The 16,348-nt window shown below is 41.4% G+C and overlaps 1 protein-coding gene across 1 annotated transcript; it reads left to right on the plus strand.

Moving 5' to 3' along the window:
* The first annotated feature begins 12,695 nt into the window (after positions 1-12,695).
* On the plus strand, positions 12,696-15,228 carry LOC145004870 (phosphoglycerate kinase, chloroplastic). The gene is made up of 6 exons (XM_078963885.1): positions 12,696-13,239; positions 13,696-13,773; positions 13,846-14,106; positions 14,192-14,509; positions 14,619-14,777; positions 14,870-15,228. The coding sequence occupies exons 1-6, from the start codon at positions 12,817-12,819 to the stop codon at positions 15,077-15,079; spliced, it is 1,449 nt and encodes a 482-aa protein (XP_078820011.1). The 5' UTR covers positions 12,696-12,816; the 3' UTR covers positions 15,080-15,228.
* The last annotated feature ends 1,120 nt before the right edge of the window (positions 15,229-16,348 follow it).

Genomic DNA, 16,348 nt, shown 5'->3' on the forward strand with positions numbered 1-16,348 from the left:
GGTGACATGCTTAGTTACCTGGTAGGTCGGTATCTTGGTATATAGGATAATGCTATGTTAGAGACCGGTTAGGTCGGTATCCTTGTTATAGGATGTTGCTATGATTAGTGATCTGTTAGATCAGTTTGACTGCTATATATATGCTAGCGTATGATATTTATGTGCACATGATTGTTTGATTGGGGTTGGGTTGAGGTGAACCTGCTTTGTGCTGAAGCCCAACATACCCAGGGCCGACCGTATACACTACAGGCCCAAGAGGGCATACTAGTAAGACTGAAGGCCCGACGAGTAGTCTGGATAGGTTGAAGGCCCTAAGAGGCGGTCCAGACATGCCAATGGCTCAGAGAGCGGTCAAGATAGACTGATGGCCCTGCGAGGTGGTCTAGTCAGGCTGATGGCTCATTTTATGTGTTGTTTGTTTAGATGATATGATTGTGGTTGTATGGCGTTGGTATTTTGGGGAAACTCACTAAGCTTTGGGCTTACAGTTGTTGATTTTGTTTTAGGTACTTTTGATGATTGCGGGAAGGCGAAGGTGTGATCGTGCACCTCCTTATATTTTTATGATTTGATTCTGGGATACTCTGACATGAGAGGTCTCTCCCTACAATGGGCTTACAATTGTTGATTTTGTTTTAGGTAATAATTGTTGGTTTTTGAATGTTTTAAAAAGTTTTAAATTGGCTTGAATTTCATGATGTTACAACCAGGGTGTTGACTGTAACTTTGACTTTGACCAAGTTGACCCGTAAGGGGGTTATGAGTATGAAAGGGTAATTAAAGGAAATATTTTATGGGTAGGAGTTTGAGTGGGGTTGATTTCAGAGCTGAGGATAGGTCAGCTACTTCACGACATTTGAGGTGAGTTACTTTCCAGTAGGTGTGGGTCGAAAGCACCAATGCTGACCCACTAGTATTTGATTATAGTTGAGATGATTGTCTTTGTGATAATTGTATGGTATGCCACTATCTGTTATGATTTATGTGTTAATATGTTGTGTTATTATGCGATAGTGGTAGGAAGGGTAGGATAGACCTTGTCACCAGTTGAAAGAGACCAAAGGGGAGGCCAACACCCATATATGCTAGGCAATATGTGATTTATATGTATATGCTAGGGTATTTTGTGGTAGTGGTCGGGGTAAAATGGTCCCCGATTACCGGTTGAAAGAGACCGAAGGGGTAGGCCAGCACCCAGATTTGCTAGGCAGTTATTAGTTGAAAGAGACCAAAGGGGTAGGCCAACACCCAAATATGGTAGGCAGTTACTGGTTGAAAGAGATCGAAGGGGAGGCCAGTACCCAGATATGCTAGGCAATATGTTATTGTATGGTATGTGGTATGATGGGGGAACTCAGTAAGCTTTGTGCTTACAGTTTTCAGTTTTGGTTTTAGGTACTTCCTCTTCAAAGGGAAAGGAACCGACATGATTGCAATGCATCACACTACATTTTCTGCACCAAAGAATTTATACTCTGATGATGTTTTATTATGACATGTTTTGACTATCGATACATTGAATTTTGATATGAGTGATATTATGATTGTTATCAGACAAATGGTTTTATAATTGTTTAATTTAAAATAATTTTTTTGGCCTTAAATTTTGGGGATGTTACAAGTTGGTATCCGAGCCTTGGTTTGAGGGCTTCGGACACACTTTCGGGGGTGCTTGAACTCAAATCGAGGGTTTAAGAATTTTTTACAATGAAAACAATTTTTCTAAAATATTAAACTGGTAGTTTTGAGAAAGAATGAGTGTGATGCGTGCAATCAGCCGAGCTCAAGTAAGTTTTCCATAGATACCCATACATGTTTTGATTATGAGAACTGCATACTAGATTAGGGATAAGGATCTAGGAAGGATGCCTTGTATGCCTACTGTATGTGTATGAGAACTACATGCTAGATTAGGGCTAAGGATCTAGGAAGATGCCTTATGTGCTTGCTGTATGTGCTTATTGATTGCATGATAGTAGTGACTAATCAATAATATGATAACTTGATTAGGATATGCTTGGTTTCGGTTACTCAATGCTCGAATGTTGCTTGCTTTGTGATCTTCGGAGTTCTAGTTACCTTTAACTAACTAGTAAACGAATATGTTAAGTTACATATAATGAGGATTAAATAATTTTAGAAGGTTACGTTTAGCCCTATTTCGCAGCTCTCTTCTAAGTCTAACCATTGTAGGGAGAGACCTCTCATTCGAAGAATTATCTGGTCCTATTAATATGTAATGGAATTCGCGAGCTAGTTAGGGAAAGGTAGCAGGAACTTCTTATGCAACTATAGCGGAGAGTGGGTCGGAGATTACCCTAGGGTAAGCCTAGGATGAGAGTAGTACAACAAATGGTAGTAGTAACTAGGGACTTGGTGGAGTCAAGGCACGGATAGATTTGGAAGGTAGTATGGGCCCGTACTACTGAAATCAAAGGATCCATACTCGAATCAAGGAGACTTGAGATTAAACCATGGAACTTGTAGTGTGTGAAACCTCTCGAGGTTATGTATGATCCTAACGATTGTGTGTTTTGTTTCAGAACGGTGGTGACACATCACGGAGCAGGAGGTTCAGAGTTTGGGTCAGGTTCAGGTATAGGTTCCGAGCCGGTTGATGATGGATTGCGCGAGTTCATTGCATTTGAGATTACGAGAGGCATCCTTGCGGAAACCACGGTGATTAGTAGGTTGATCAAGGAAGGAATCATCGAGCTAATGGAGGATCACCTTAGGGCATTAACGAGTGACATGACATCTGACCAGTTAAGGACTCACACGCTTTCCTTCAAGGATTTCAGGGGATGCGGAGCGCCAAACTTCAGTGGGGTGAAGGACCCCATTATGGCGAGATGATGGATCGCAGACATTGAGTCTGCATAGGTGACGATCTTCTGGCTTGAGGGGTCAAAGGTCAGGTTTTCTGCTGGTTGTTTGAGAGAGAGGATTAGAGACTGGTGGGAGGCAGTCAGTGACACGTTGGGAGCCCTAACCATTGAGGCTATGACCTGGTCGGACTTTGTGACCAGATTCCAAGCTGAGTTTGTGCTAGCTGTGGAGATTCAGCGCTTAGCCAGGGAGTTTCTGGATATGAGATAGATGACTAAGTCAGTGACAGAGATTATTGCCAAGTTCCAGGAGAGGGCCTTACTGGTGCCTCAATATGCGGGTGATGAGGAGGTGAAGAAAGCCCGATACCACAACATGTTGGGAGCTGACATTCGGAAATATGTCAGCTACTCGGCATGCCAGACTTTGGATGACATGATAGCGAGGGCGAGGGAAAGGGAGATTGATATACAACACATCAGAAAGAGGAAGGCAGAGACTAGGCAGACGACGGGGGTTTCTGGGAAGAAATCCAAGGGATTAGACTCTAGATCGAAGGGACAGTAGGGTCGGAGCCGCTTTGGGAAATGCGACAAGGCGCATGAGGGAGTATGCATATTAGGGGGATCGGGCTGCTATAAGTGCATCAACCTTGGGTACTTTGGTGGGGATTGTACGGTCCCTACCCCCACCCTTCAGACATCAGACCTGATTTGCTTTCATAGTAATCAGAAGGGCCATAAAAAGGCTAACTGCCCGAGATTGACATCAGGAGCACCAGTGGCGGTGCCAGCTCCAGTGACCCTGCGGATCATGGATGGTCGACAGGGCAAGATAGATGCTCCAGCGGTGAGGAGTCGAGCCTTCCAACTGACTGCTGAGGAGGCGCATGCCGTACTGATGTAGTGACGGGTATGTTTTCTCCTTCCTAACTCTTATTACATGTTAGTTATGATATTTATATTTTATGTGTTTTGTTTAGGATTGTTCCATGTGAACGGTATCCCAGTACATGTGTTATTTGACTTGGGGGCTACCCGATCATTCGTATCTGTAACACCCAAAGTTTGGAAAGCCAAGAAAAGAAAGAAAACCCCAATTTAAAGGGAGACTCGGCGAGTTTGAGCGGGATCCGGGTCGAGGAGTAAGTGACCGACTCGGTGAGTCGGCCAAGGTGACTCGGCGAGTCTGATCTGAACGAGGAAAACCCTAATCCTAGGAGTTGTATCCTATTTAAAGGGTGTTATGTCCCTCCCTCATCCCCCATATCACCCTAGAGAACCTGTAAACCCTTGATTTCGTGAGGGCTTCCATCAATTGAGAGAAATAGCTTGGAGGAAGGAAACTTTGGGAAAGGAACTTGAAGAGCAAGAAGGTTGCTTCACAGGAGGAGGTGTAGATCCAAGATCAACTTCAGTTGTGTTCATCTTGGAGGTAACAAGCTGCTATTTTCCCCTCTTTGCACCTAGATCTATGTGTGTGTTTTGGGCATTCTTGGCATATGAGTAACCATTCGAGCTAGGGGTTCAGATCTGAGGTTGCTACCTCAGATCCATGCTTATTTTGATCTAAAATCCCGTAAAGTATCAGCTCTTGGTATATTGGTGGAGCACGGTTGTCTTAAACCCTAGTTTATGGTGTATTTTGCCTAGATCTCCTTCTCTACACGTAAAGTTTGCAACTTTACATGAGGAATAGGCTTGGGAAGGGTAGATCTATAGTTTGGAGTCCATGCATGACTCAAAATCCCTCTGCATGTAAAGGGATTTGAATGGACTCGGCGAGTCCTTTGAGTGGACTCAGCGAGTAGCATGAAGGTGTGGAGAAACTCGACGAGTGGGATGAACAGCTCATTGAGTCAGATGAAGATTGCCTTGTACTCGGCGAGTCTGTTCTTGGACTTGGTGAGTCAGGTTGCGAAACCCCAAACCCTTCAAGTTGAGACTCGAATGAGTGAGTCGGGTGGAGACTCAGTGAGTTGGATAGGTCAGGACTCAGAAATCAGTAGACTCGGCGAGTCGAGATGCGAATGGAAAGAATCTGAACATTTTGAACTCGGCGAGTTAGTAGGGTGACTCGGCGAGTAGGGTTGACCTGGAAGGTTGACTTTTACCAGGGTTGACTTGATTGTCTTTTGGGGGTCAGTTAGACTCAGTATTGCTTTGATATTGGTAGTTCGGGGAGCAAGGGGAGCAGGAGTTCAGTGAGTTGCCGGGCAGCAGCTAGCGAGATCATCAGCAAGGTCAGCCACTGCAGGTGAGTTTCCCTTTGTGTGAATGGGTCTAAGGCCACAATGCCGGCCCATGTAGTTACAAGTATAAGACTCGGGGTTAGCCCTAGGCACAGTATGCTAGTATGATATTCAGGACGAGGTCCAGTAATAGCGGGCGGTGCCCAAGGATTTGTTTATACGATAGTTTATACTTGTTGTCTGTGTGATACATGTATGTGCCTGGTAGGGAGGCGAGGGTGGGCGAGGTCCCGTATCTCACCAATAGCAGAGTGTGGAATGGGTTCCATATCTCATTAGAAGCAGAACAGGGGCGAGGCCCAAACTAGAACAGGAGTGAGAGTGGGTTGGGCCCGTATCTCACTACCATTAGGAGCGTGGACGGGGTTCCATGACTCATCAGTAGCAGGACATGGACGAGGCCCAGGATAGGCGAGGCCTTAGGATAGAACCCGTGGTATGTATTTAGTTATGTGTCGTGATATGTTTATGTGTTATTATTTGTTGGCGGGCGAGGCCCTGTGACAGGCGAGGCCTAAGTGAAACAGATCTGTATCCGAGCGGGGCTCGAAGCCAGGCGGGGCCGTTGTAGTGGGCGAGGCCCGAGGTAGGGGGCGAGGCCCTAGATAGCGGGCGTGGACCAGTATGTGCAGTATGTGGTTATGCATGGTATGTGGTAGGGTGGGGAACTTAGTAAGCTTCGTGCTTACGGTTTCAGTTTTGGTTTCAGGTACTTCTGGTAGCGGAGGGAAGAGCTCGGGGTGATCGCATGGCACACACCATAGATTAGACAACCTGGAAATGTTTACTCTGATAATGAACATGTGTTTTGAAAACTTATACTCATATTATGTTTTGGAATGATGACTTTGCTTTAAGTAATGTTTTATTAAAAGAAATTTTTGGTTTTAAATTTTAGGTGTTTACAGTATCTCTTGCACTCAGTAAGAGGTTTGCCGATTCTTCATTCATGTTGGATTGTCCTCTAGAGGTCGAGATTGCCGACGACCGGTCTGTCCGAGCATCTGAGGTCTACAAAGATTGTGTGTTGAGGATGTATGATGAGCATCACCTTGTGGATTTGGTTCCCATTACTTTGCGTGGGAACAAGGCCATCATAGGCGTGGATTGGTTGAGCCCTAATGGGGCGGTGATCGATTGTGAGCAACAGTTGGTTCGTGTCAGGACCCTAAGTGGGGGAGAGTTGGTGATCGATTGTGAGCAGCAGTTGGTTCGTGTCGTGATCGCAGCGCATCACACTACATATTCTGCACCAGAGATCTTTGGGATTTATACTCTGATAATGTTTTATTATGATATGTTTTAACTATCGATACATTGGCTTTTGATATGAGTGATACTATGATTGTTTTCAGACAAATGGGTTTATAATTGTTTAATTTAAAATGAAAATTTTGGCCTTAAATTTTGGGATGTTACATCATATATGATCAATATATTCTTCGGGTCTTTTATTTCTTTTATTTCTAACCTTCATGATCAATTTTGTTTTCAGCTAATGCTACCGCAATCATACTGCATGCTACTGCAATCACCCTGAATCCTACCGCGGTTGAATTAAATGAGTCTGTTGTCATTACTTCATAAAACCTCATAAAAAATGTTGTGTGCTATTTAATGGACTTTAATAAAAACATTCTTCAAAACATTTATTTTGTAGCACATGACATTTTAGTATTTTTCAAATGACTTTCCTCAGTCAGGTCCATTTTGGGATAAAATTCAAATAAATCATTTTTTCATAAAATGCAATATTTTGAAGAAATTTTTTTTCTCAACCAGATACAAAAAGTGTATCTGTTTCATCACAGACTCACCCTCTAAAGCCCAAAATCACCATTCAGATGCAGAAAGTGTATCTATTTCATCATATCATGGAGACGTGCCCCCAGTTAGACCCCAAGTGGATCTAATTATTTCGAGTCACCCTAAGGTCTCCAGGGAATCAAGATTGCACTTATTTGATCCTAAGGAGTTGAACTCCATTTTAATTTATGTCACACAAACATTGGATACACAAGTTGCACAGCAGGGCACTTCTTTCCCAGCCCTAGTCGGAACTGAGCTGAGGCCAGACTTGACTTTGGGTCAAAAAGACCGAGGAATCTCAGGAAATCCTATTCCATTGACATTATGATCAAGTGGTATAGGCGTGTGGAGCACAAATGTGCAAGGAACCACGTACCTGAGGAACACATCAGCGAATCAAGGATTTAACTGCTACAGATCAGATGATTCTTGGACCCGTTATCGGCCAACTACCAAATCTGGCATAAGGAAGTTTGAGCCATTCAAGAGGGTGATGCAAGCACACATAGCTCAATAAGTGCAACAACAACAATAGAAGGAGGAAAAAATTCAAACCGTAGGAAAGTATTGGGCTGACGTCTTCAACAACGCTAAAAAGGTTCATGACATCCTTTCTATTCAACAAGTGATGTCTACCATGGAGGAAACTGTTCAAAACACTCATCAACTGGAGAATATTTCTGGCACCTCAAAGCCCCCTCCAAATGCAGAAGAAGATCATGATTCAAACAACGAAGAAACTGCCATTGAATTAAGCTCAACTCCGATGTTTGGGCTTGATGAAGACAACTTTGAAGATGTTCAACAACCCCTTCCCTCAGATGACTTCATAATGATGCTCGATGATGAAGAATCGAGTGGATATCAACACACCACCTCCAAACCAAAGAAAAAGAAGATGAAAGAGATTGCAGTGTCCAGAAAAGAAATTCTTAGTCTACAAAACAAAATCGACCAAATCTTGGTTGCACTCTCTACCAATAAACCGTAGAACACTGAATTTGCAACCCCGCAGTCACTCATTGAACGAGTTGACCGATTGGAAACAGGGGAGAGAATGGACGTAGAGCGAATGATCCTCATGGTTGAAATGAGTATAAGAGACCTAGACAATAGAAGAACCGCAGATCAGAAGGAGTTCATCTCCACTGCTGAAAAACTCATCCAGGAGATAACTACATTAAAGAATGATTTCAATCAAGCTCTTGACAAACAAACAAGTCATTCCAAAAAACTTGTTGAAGAAACCCACACAACATACGAATCAGGCCTTGCAGTCCTACAAAACACAATCAATGGGTTACAGTGCTCACTCACTGCCAATTCAAGCGTTGATAAAATTCTCCGTCTTACAAAGGAGATTTGTCACCTACTTCCAACAAGGAAACCTTATCCAAAATTGATAGACTCAAATGAAGTCTCTGTTCAATGAAACCTTATCCAAAATTGATAGACTCAAGTAATGGTTTGAGGAGCATTAGGAGGTTGCTTCCTCAAAAGGGGGAAGTGAAAGCCCTTCTAGAACTCATCAAGAGCCAGATCCTTTAACTCATCAAGAACAAGATTATTCACGATCAAAGACCCCTTCGGTTCATCAACATCAAACACCTCCAAGAGTTCAAAATCCTCCTACTGAAGAGCACAACAAATCACCAACTCCAAGATCTTCACCGCAAAAGTCCCCACAAAAATCAACTTCTCAAGGCTCTCCGCAACAAACTCCTTCGCATTTCAAAAATCTTGCCTCAGATATGTCATCTGATCACTCTGATGACTCCCTAGCCACGACCCAAAGAAAACGTGACTGGAAGGCAACAAAATTTGGTGAGTAGATTTGGAGAGCTCATGGCTTCGATACGATGATGGATAAATCCTTAGTAAACTCTTGGGTAAACCCTACCCGCAAGCTATTGGATGATAATTACAGGCTAATTCTCACTTATACTGCACCTCCTTCGGACGTCTACTGGGACATTCTCATCTCCCCAAACTCCAAGTTCTTTCCGATCTTCCAGTCCTTTGATTTTAGTCTTCCAGATGAAAAGAGACATTTAATGGAGTTTCAGTGCCTAAACCTCTTTCAAGCCAAGCATGGGTCTGAGTTCAAGATAATCTGGTCTAATGATAGACCAGATGGGGTCAAAAACTACAAAATGAGAAAGTTTATGAAGGCCGATTTCTATCAGTATACCTTGACCTGAAGAGGAGATCGATACATCTGAACTCAAGCATATTTTGTGAACATGAACCAGGAGGAAATTTTCTTCATAGCTAGAGTGTTTCAAATCAAACCTGAAAAGCACCCCAATATGAAAATTACTTGTGAATTTCTTAAGGATCTAATATGCGATTTCCGAAAGATTGATGCAGAAATCCATCCAGTCATTGCCAAGAAATTTGATTTTCCTGAACTAGAGCCTATACCAACATACACTAATGGGTTTCAAGAAATGTCACTTGGTGCAACTAACTATCTAAAGTTAGGAGTTGTTTACATAAGGGCTCAAGATGGTCCGAAATACTTCATTCCTGTGACCGCAATCCACTGACTCACCAAGAAGCAACTAGACGTCACTTTAGCTTCAGTGCAAAGATCAAAGCATACTACAGATGAAGTTAGGTTTGAAATCTCTAGAAGAGTTCAGTGGTTGTTTGAAGGTAGAAAATTATGGTGGATTCTTAGTCGGGTCCTCAAATTGCAAAAATGAAGAAGATAGATAAGAGGTCACTTTGGGGGGAAATTGTTAATAAAAAAGGTGACCCTCTTTAGCTAAAGGAACCGCAACCCAGAAGTGTTGGTGATACCGCATCAGGAGTTGACTACCGAAGCGGAATAAGTTTTGTGTAAACCGCAACTGCAACCACAATTGCTACCAAATAGATGAATGATGAAGACTTTCAAGTTACTGACTTAGCGCGCTTTTTTTATCCAGTGAACCTTGCATGGTCACTGAAGTCAATAAAATAGTATTTATTTATTGTAAATGTAACTTTTTGGGACTCTATAAATAGAGATCCCCTCTTCTTGTATCAAACACACCTCCAAGATCTTTCTGAAATATTATTGCAATACAAAGATCATTCGTCTCTATCTATTATCTTTGATAAATCGAGTTCATCTTCACCTTAAGTTGTTCACATTTACTAACTTGTGTTTGAATGCAAACCTCGTTATGAAACAACTTGGTGTCTACTTGATATAACTTGTTGTCATTTATATTTCCTTTACATTTTCCGCATCTAACAAATCTAACACTTTTAACTTTTATTGTTGAGCTAACAAGATCCTTGAGATTAACTTATTCCGCAACTTATTAGACCGGAGGGTGTGGGAGAGACTCTTCCCTCACTTTTGGTGGGCCATACCCCTCTTTCCCTCACCTAAAAGCCAAGGAATGGGTGAGAAGCCCTTCCCTCACTTTTTTTTAAATATATTTCATACATATATTATACTCATTTTGTAGGGAATTAAAAACCATGAAAAGTAAAAGAATTCAGAAACGAAAAGATAGTTTTGTAAAAAGAGAGTTTTGAGAAAGAAAACGGTTTTAGAAAAGTAAAAAGAATTCAGAAAGAAAAGAACTTTGAAAAGAGAAAAGAGGTGTGGTGCATGCAATCAACCGAGCTCAAGTAAGTACCCCAAAATACCCATACAAGTCTATGTTTTGATTATCAGTTAATAGAACAACATGCTAGATTAGGACTGAGGATCTAGGGATGATGCCTTATGTGCCTATTATATGTGCTTTTGATCTGCATGATAGTGCTGAATAGATAGTAGTAGGATAGCTTGTTTAGGTTATGCCTGAGTTTATGAGTTGTGTTGCATGCTAGTTCAGATTCTTGCTATGTGGATATGAATGCTTGAGTATGTTATGGTTAGATTTTCCCTTTGTCTGAATGCTGCTCGCTTTGTGCATTGTGGGATTCTGAGTGATGGGAGTTAGCCATTAGGTGGATACGGTACATCACATGTGATCAGGGTTGAATAATCTCAGAGTGTTGGATTTGGTCCTATTGCGCAGCTCTTGTTTGAGTCCAACCGTTGTAGGAACGAGTCCTCTACTTGAAGGATTATCTGAGCCTCATCACATGTGATGGTATCCAGGTGATGGCTAATTGGCATCACAAGGAGACCTTCAGCAACTGAGGGATGGTTTGAGTTGAGTCAGAGGTTTCCCTAGGGTAAGCCTAGGATGAGGTAGTGCTGGGAGCAGTAGTAGTAGAAAAGGGACCTGGTGGAGTCAAAGCAGTTCTTGAGGAAAGTACGGATAGATGTGGAAGGTAGTATGGGCCCGTACTACTGAAAGCAGAGGATCCGTACTCGATTCGGGAAAGGCCGAGACAAGACCGGGAGCCTGGTAGTGAGTATGTTTGGTCTCACAGTAGTGAGGAGTATTCTGATAATGGTTATGTTATATGTTTCAGTATGGTGACATTGCGAGAGAGACCAGCGGGTGAATCAGGCGCCGAAGAGGGATCTGGTTCGGGTTCAGGGGCCGAGCAGCTCGAGGAGCGGATGAGAGAGTTGATATCAGCCGAGGTTACGCACAGTATTCTAGCTCAGACTCCTTTGATCTTTGGCACGGTCAAGGAGGGTATATTGGAGATTTTGGATGAGAGGCTGGGAGCCTTCCGTACTGAGATGATGGCTTTGTTGGGAGCGCGTACCTTGACATTTCGAGAGTTTAGGGCTTGCGGGGCACCAGATTATCATGGGGCTAGGGACCCCATCGCTAGCAGCAGATGGTTGGCTGATGTTGCCAACGCATTCCGTACAAGCCGGTGTCCTGAGGAGGACAAGGTCAGACTCGCTTCCCGTCTTCTGAAGGACAGAGCGAGGGATTGGTGGGAAGAGATTGGTCATGTTTTGGGTGATGATGCCACGTTGGACGCGATGACTTGGAGCGATTTCTCAGATAGGTTCAGGGCGGAGTTTTCGCCAATTATTAAGGTGCAGCAGTTGGCCCGGGAGTTTCAGGATTTGACTTATCTTGTACTAACATTTGTTCAAGTGTTCTTCAAAAAATTTCTCTTAACAATATATGCTACATATTTTGGCTAATGGTAAAAACACACGTCATTCTTCCATTATAATACTCGTTATAATCTTACTCACTCATCTAATTCAGTTCACTTTTTTCCTTATACACTTACATTAGTTACATATATGTACATGTTGTACGAAAGTCTTTCGATTGAGTTTCATTGGTATAGTGTTTAAGTCTTATTCATTTTCACCTTAAGTTACTCTACATCTTGTATTTTTTTTTTTTTAATATAAAATGCTGACATGGTAAGCCTAGACAACATGTTATGTCGGTAAAAATTGTTATCTATGAATACCAAATTAGTGGTAACTGCTACCTATTACATGTTGGTGACTTATTAAAAGTTAAGAAATATATAGTGTGTTAAGAATTAATAGTAAAAGGTAACAAAAAAAACATATTTGGGTAAATCACAAATTAAGAGTTAAACTTTATAATTTTTATGGCATTAACCCTAATTCAGTTCAAGTTTGTTTGGTTTCATCCTTGTATTTGATTTCAAATTTTAAGGATAATAAATATTGAAAGTGAAATGAAAACAATTACAAGTGCAAGATGGAAAGAAATTGCCTCCAACCGAACGAGCTGTATAAGTGGCCATAAGGGACTATGAATGCAAAAACAATTAGGAAACAAAAGAAAACTGTAGTTTGATGATAGTAGACGTACGTGTTTTGTAATTTACTCAAACCTTACGCTTGGACCAAAGAAAGCCGTTGAACAGGGAGAGGCAAATCCAAGGACGAAGATCTTTGGCCTCTCCTCAACGATAAGGAAAAGCAAACACCCAATCCCCAAATCCCCACATAATAAACCCCATCTATTTCTTCTCTATCACTGCCACTGATTCATTCCTTACTCGATTACTCAACAATGGCTTCTGCAGCATCACCCACCACTCTCTCACTCATCCCCACAACTTCTTCGTCTTCCACTACCTCCCGTAGCAGCCCCACTGTTCGCCTGCCTTCTCGCTTTCTGCGCTCCCCACTTCGTGGCCTTGGATTCGCCGCCGCTGCTGCTGATCCCCTATTCTCTGCACATGTAGCCTCCAAGCTCCAATCCCTCAAAACCTCCGCCAGACCAATCACAGGCGTTGTCTCTATGGCCAAGAGGAGCGTTGGAGACCTCTCTCCTGCCGATCTAAAGGGCAAGAAGGTGTTCGTTAGGGCTGATTTGAACGTGCCATTGGACGACAGTCAGAATATCACAGATGATACAAGAATCAGAGCCGCCGTCCCAACCATCAAGCACTTGATCAGCAATGGTGCTAAAGTCATCCTTTCTAGTCATTTGGTATGTGATGCTCTTCCGTGATCAATCTTTGTCCATTTCTAAATGCGGCAAGCACATCTCAAGCATATGCATTCCTATTTAAATCTCATTTTTATCTCAGATGATAATCGTAACTAATATAGTCCTCCGCCCTCTTCTTTTAAGCTTGATCATTCAATTCAATTTGTAGTTGAGTGTAATGAGCTACGATCACAATGTTTTTACTGTGTGGTGAGCATTTATGATTTTACAAGATAAAACAGGAAACATGCATTGTAGGGAATAGAAAGCCGATTGAGTTTTTCTTCTGGGCTTGAAATCATTATTTCATTGAAGAAAAGAGTAAACGATGATGAGGAGTAGCCTTTGAACAAAGAGGTTTTGGGTCCAAGAAGATGTGTATTTTGTTCTCTTTTGCTTAGAAATAAGAGGTATTTTTGTGACTCATCACTTCACTTCCTTTATGAAATTCCTCAGGGTAGGCCAAAAGGTGTGACTCCCAAGTACAGCCTGGCTCCTCTTGTTCCCAGACTATCGGAACTGATTGGTGTTGAGGTACTTGTTGTCCTTTAAAGAAAATCAAACAGAGCTAGAAAAATGAATTATTAATTAATTATAAATTGATAGGTTGTGAAAGCGGATGACTGTATTGGTCCAGATGTGGAGAAGCTGGTGGCTTCACTTCCTGATGGTGGTGTTCTTCTTCTTGAAAACGTAAGGTTTTACAAGGAGGAAGAAAAGAATGATCCTGGATTTGCAGAAAAGCTTGCTTCACTAGCGGATCTTTATGTCAATGATGCTTTTGGAACTGCCCATAGAGCCCATGCCTCAACTGAGGGAGTCACAAAGTTCTTGAGGCCATCTGTTGCTGGTTTCCTTTTGCAAAAGGTGTGATGAGGCCATCAGTCAATTGATCTCTTGATGAATGATGGATGATATGTAACTAGTTTGTTTGTTTGTTTAAAAACTGCAGGAACTGGATTATCTTGATGGGGCAGTTTCAAACCCAAAAAGGCCATTCGCTGCCATTGTTGGGGGTTCAAAGGTGTCATCCAAGATTGGAGTGATCGAGTCCCTTCTTGAAAAATGTGACATATTGCTTTTAGGTGGGGGTATGATCTTCACATTTTACAAGGCACAAGGGCTTTCAGTAGGATCCTCATTGGTGGAGGAAGACAAGCTTGATCTTGCAACCACACTCCTTGCAAAGGCCAAGGCAAAAGGAGTCTCCCTCTTGCTACCAACAGATGTCGTCATTGCTGACAAGTTTGCACCCGATGCAAACAGCAAGGTAGCTTTTTTTTTTTTTTTTTGGTCAAACTCAAAACTAATACTGACAGGTTTTTTTTTTTTTTTTTTTTTTTTTTTTTTGTTTTGTTTTTTTTGGGTACTATATGTAGATTGTGCCAGCATCAGCTATCCCTGATGGCTGGATGGGACTAGATATTGGACCGGATTCTGTCAAGACTTTCAATGATGCCTTGGAAACGACCAAAACTGTCATCTGGAATGGACCGATGGGAGTCTTTGAGTTTGACAAATTTGCAGTTGGAACAGAGGTTTGTGTTCAACTCTTTTTTCTCTTTAAACTGCATCGATACTGGTTTTACATTTTTTTTTTTTTTTTTTTTTTTATAAACTAAAATTGCAGGCAGTTGCAAAGAAACTGGCTGAACTTAGTGGAAAGGGGGTGACTACAATCATTGGAGGTGGAGATTCAGTGGCGGCTGTCGAGAAAGTTGGAGTGGCGGAAGTGATGAGTCACATCTCAACAGGTGGTGGTGCAAGTTTGGAATTGTTGGAAGGAAAAATACTCCCTGGTGTTGATGCTCTTGACGAGGCAGTTGCTGTTCCTGTGTAATAAAATCCGATTTCATTTTTTTTAATGGTTACAAACAAAAACATGAGTTTGGTGTAGATGTTTATCATAAATTTAAGGTCGTGTTTTGTGTTCCCAAAACAGTGGTGACCTTCAAGATCTTAATATATATTATTGGCTTTTCGTATAAAGTCAGAATCTTCTCTTTTCTTTTTCTTTTCAACAATTAGATGACATTAATATTGTGATTCTCTCGGTTGATGGCTTCTTACATGATGATCATATAACAGTTTGCTAAAATTGGGAAAGGGAAATCCATCATCTCTCATGATTGGAAATTAGGTTTAGGAATATGTAAAAACTAATGCTATATTTTCAAACAATGCTTGTCTCATCCACATTGCAATTTAAGAGTTGTATCTTTCTTTTGCATATTTGATTTGTGTAATACCTGCGTTAGGTATTTGGCTAAATGCATTTCTCGTTAGCATTTGGAAGACTATATAGACAACTATTCTAAGTGTGTAAATTGAGTTGTGAGATTAGTTGCATTTTCAGCAAGTACATTGCTGTTTTAAGATTATTGGTTAAATATGTTGATGTTGGGCTTATGGTGGTGAAACTTGGATTTTAAAATGCTTTGATTTTAAATGTGTATGAAGTCAAAGCAAAATATAAAAATAGAGCACTAGAATTGCATAACTCGCATAATATCTTTTATTGAAGAAAATTATGTTACAAAACTTCAACTTATTAAAGACAATATAGACATACTAAGATATCATGCGAGTTATGTAATTCTAGTGCTCTATTTTATATTTGCTTTGAATTGTTATCAGAGCAAAGCGCACCTGTGACAGATTACAATAGAAGAAGAGAATTTTCCTGTTATTTATTTATTTCTGTTTTTGTTTCTGCACAGGAGGTAAGTTTCTCCTGCGTGAGAAGGGGAACTCGTGATCTGAAGAAGAAGAACGTGCGATAGCAGGTTGAGGAAGAACCACAGGCTGTTTTATTTTCTTTTTCGAACTGTGGTGTACGGTTGATGAAAATCATACTGTGGAGATATCTTGTGTAACTTTTTGGCTTTCTGTGTTTCTGTTTTTGTTTCTGTTCTCGTGAGAACTGTGCAGGAAGACAACTTGGCGACCGCAATCGATTCCAATCTTCTAGTTTTGAGAAGACGCGTTTTGCCCTAAAAGAAAAAATTATACGTGATTTTCTTTTCTTTTGGGCCCTCGTTGAGATCTAAAATTTTTATTGCAACCCAATATCGTTATTTATTTATTTTGGGCGAATTTGTTCGTTTAC

The sequence above is a fragment of the Lactuca saligna genome, chromosome 7, assembly GCF_052625555.1.
Source record: "Lactuca saligna cultivar CGN05327 chromosome 7, ASM5262555v1, whole genome shotgun sequence".
In the NCBI taxonomy this organism is placed as follows: Eukaryota; Viridiplantae; Streptophyta; class Magnoliopsida; order Asterales; family Asteraceae; genus Lactuca; species Lactuca saligna.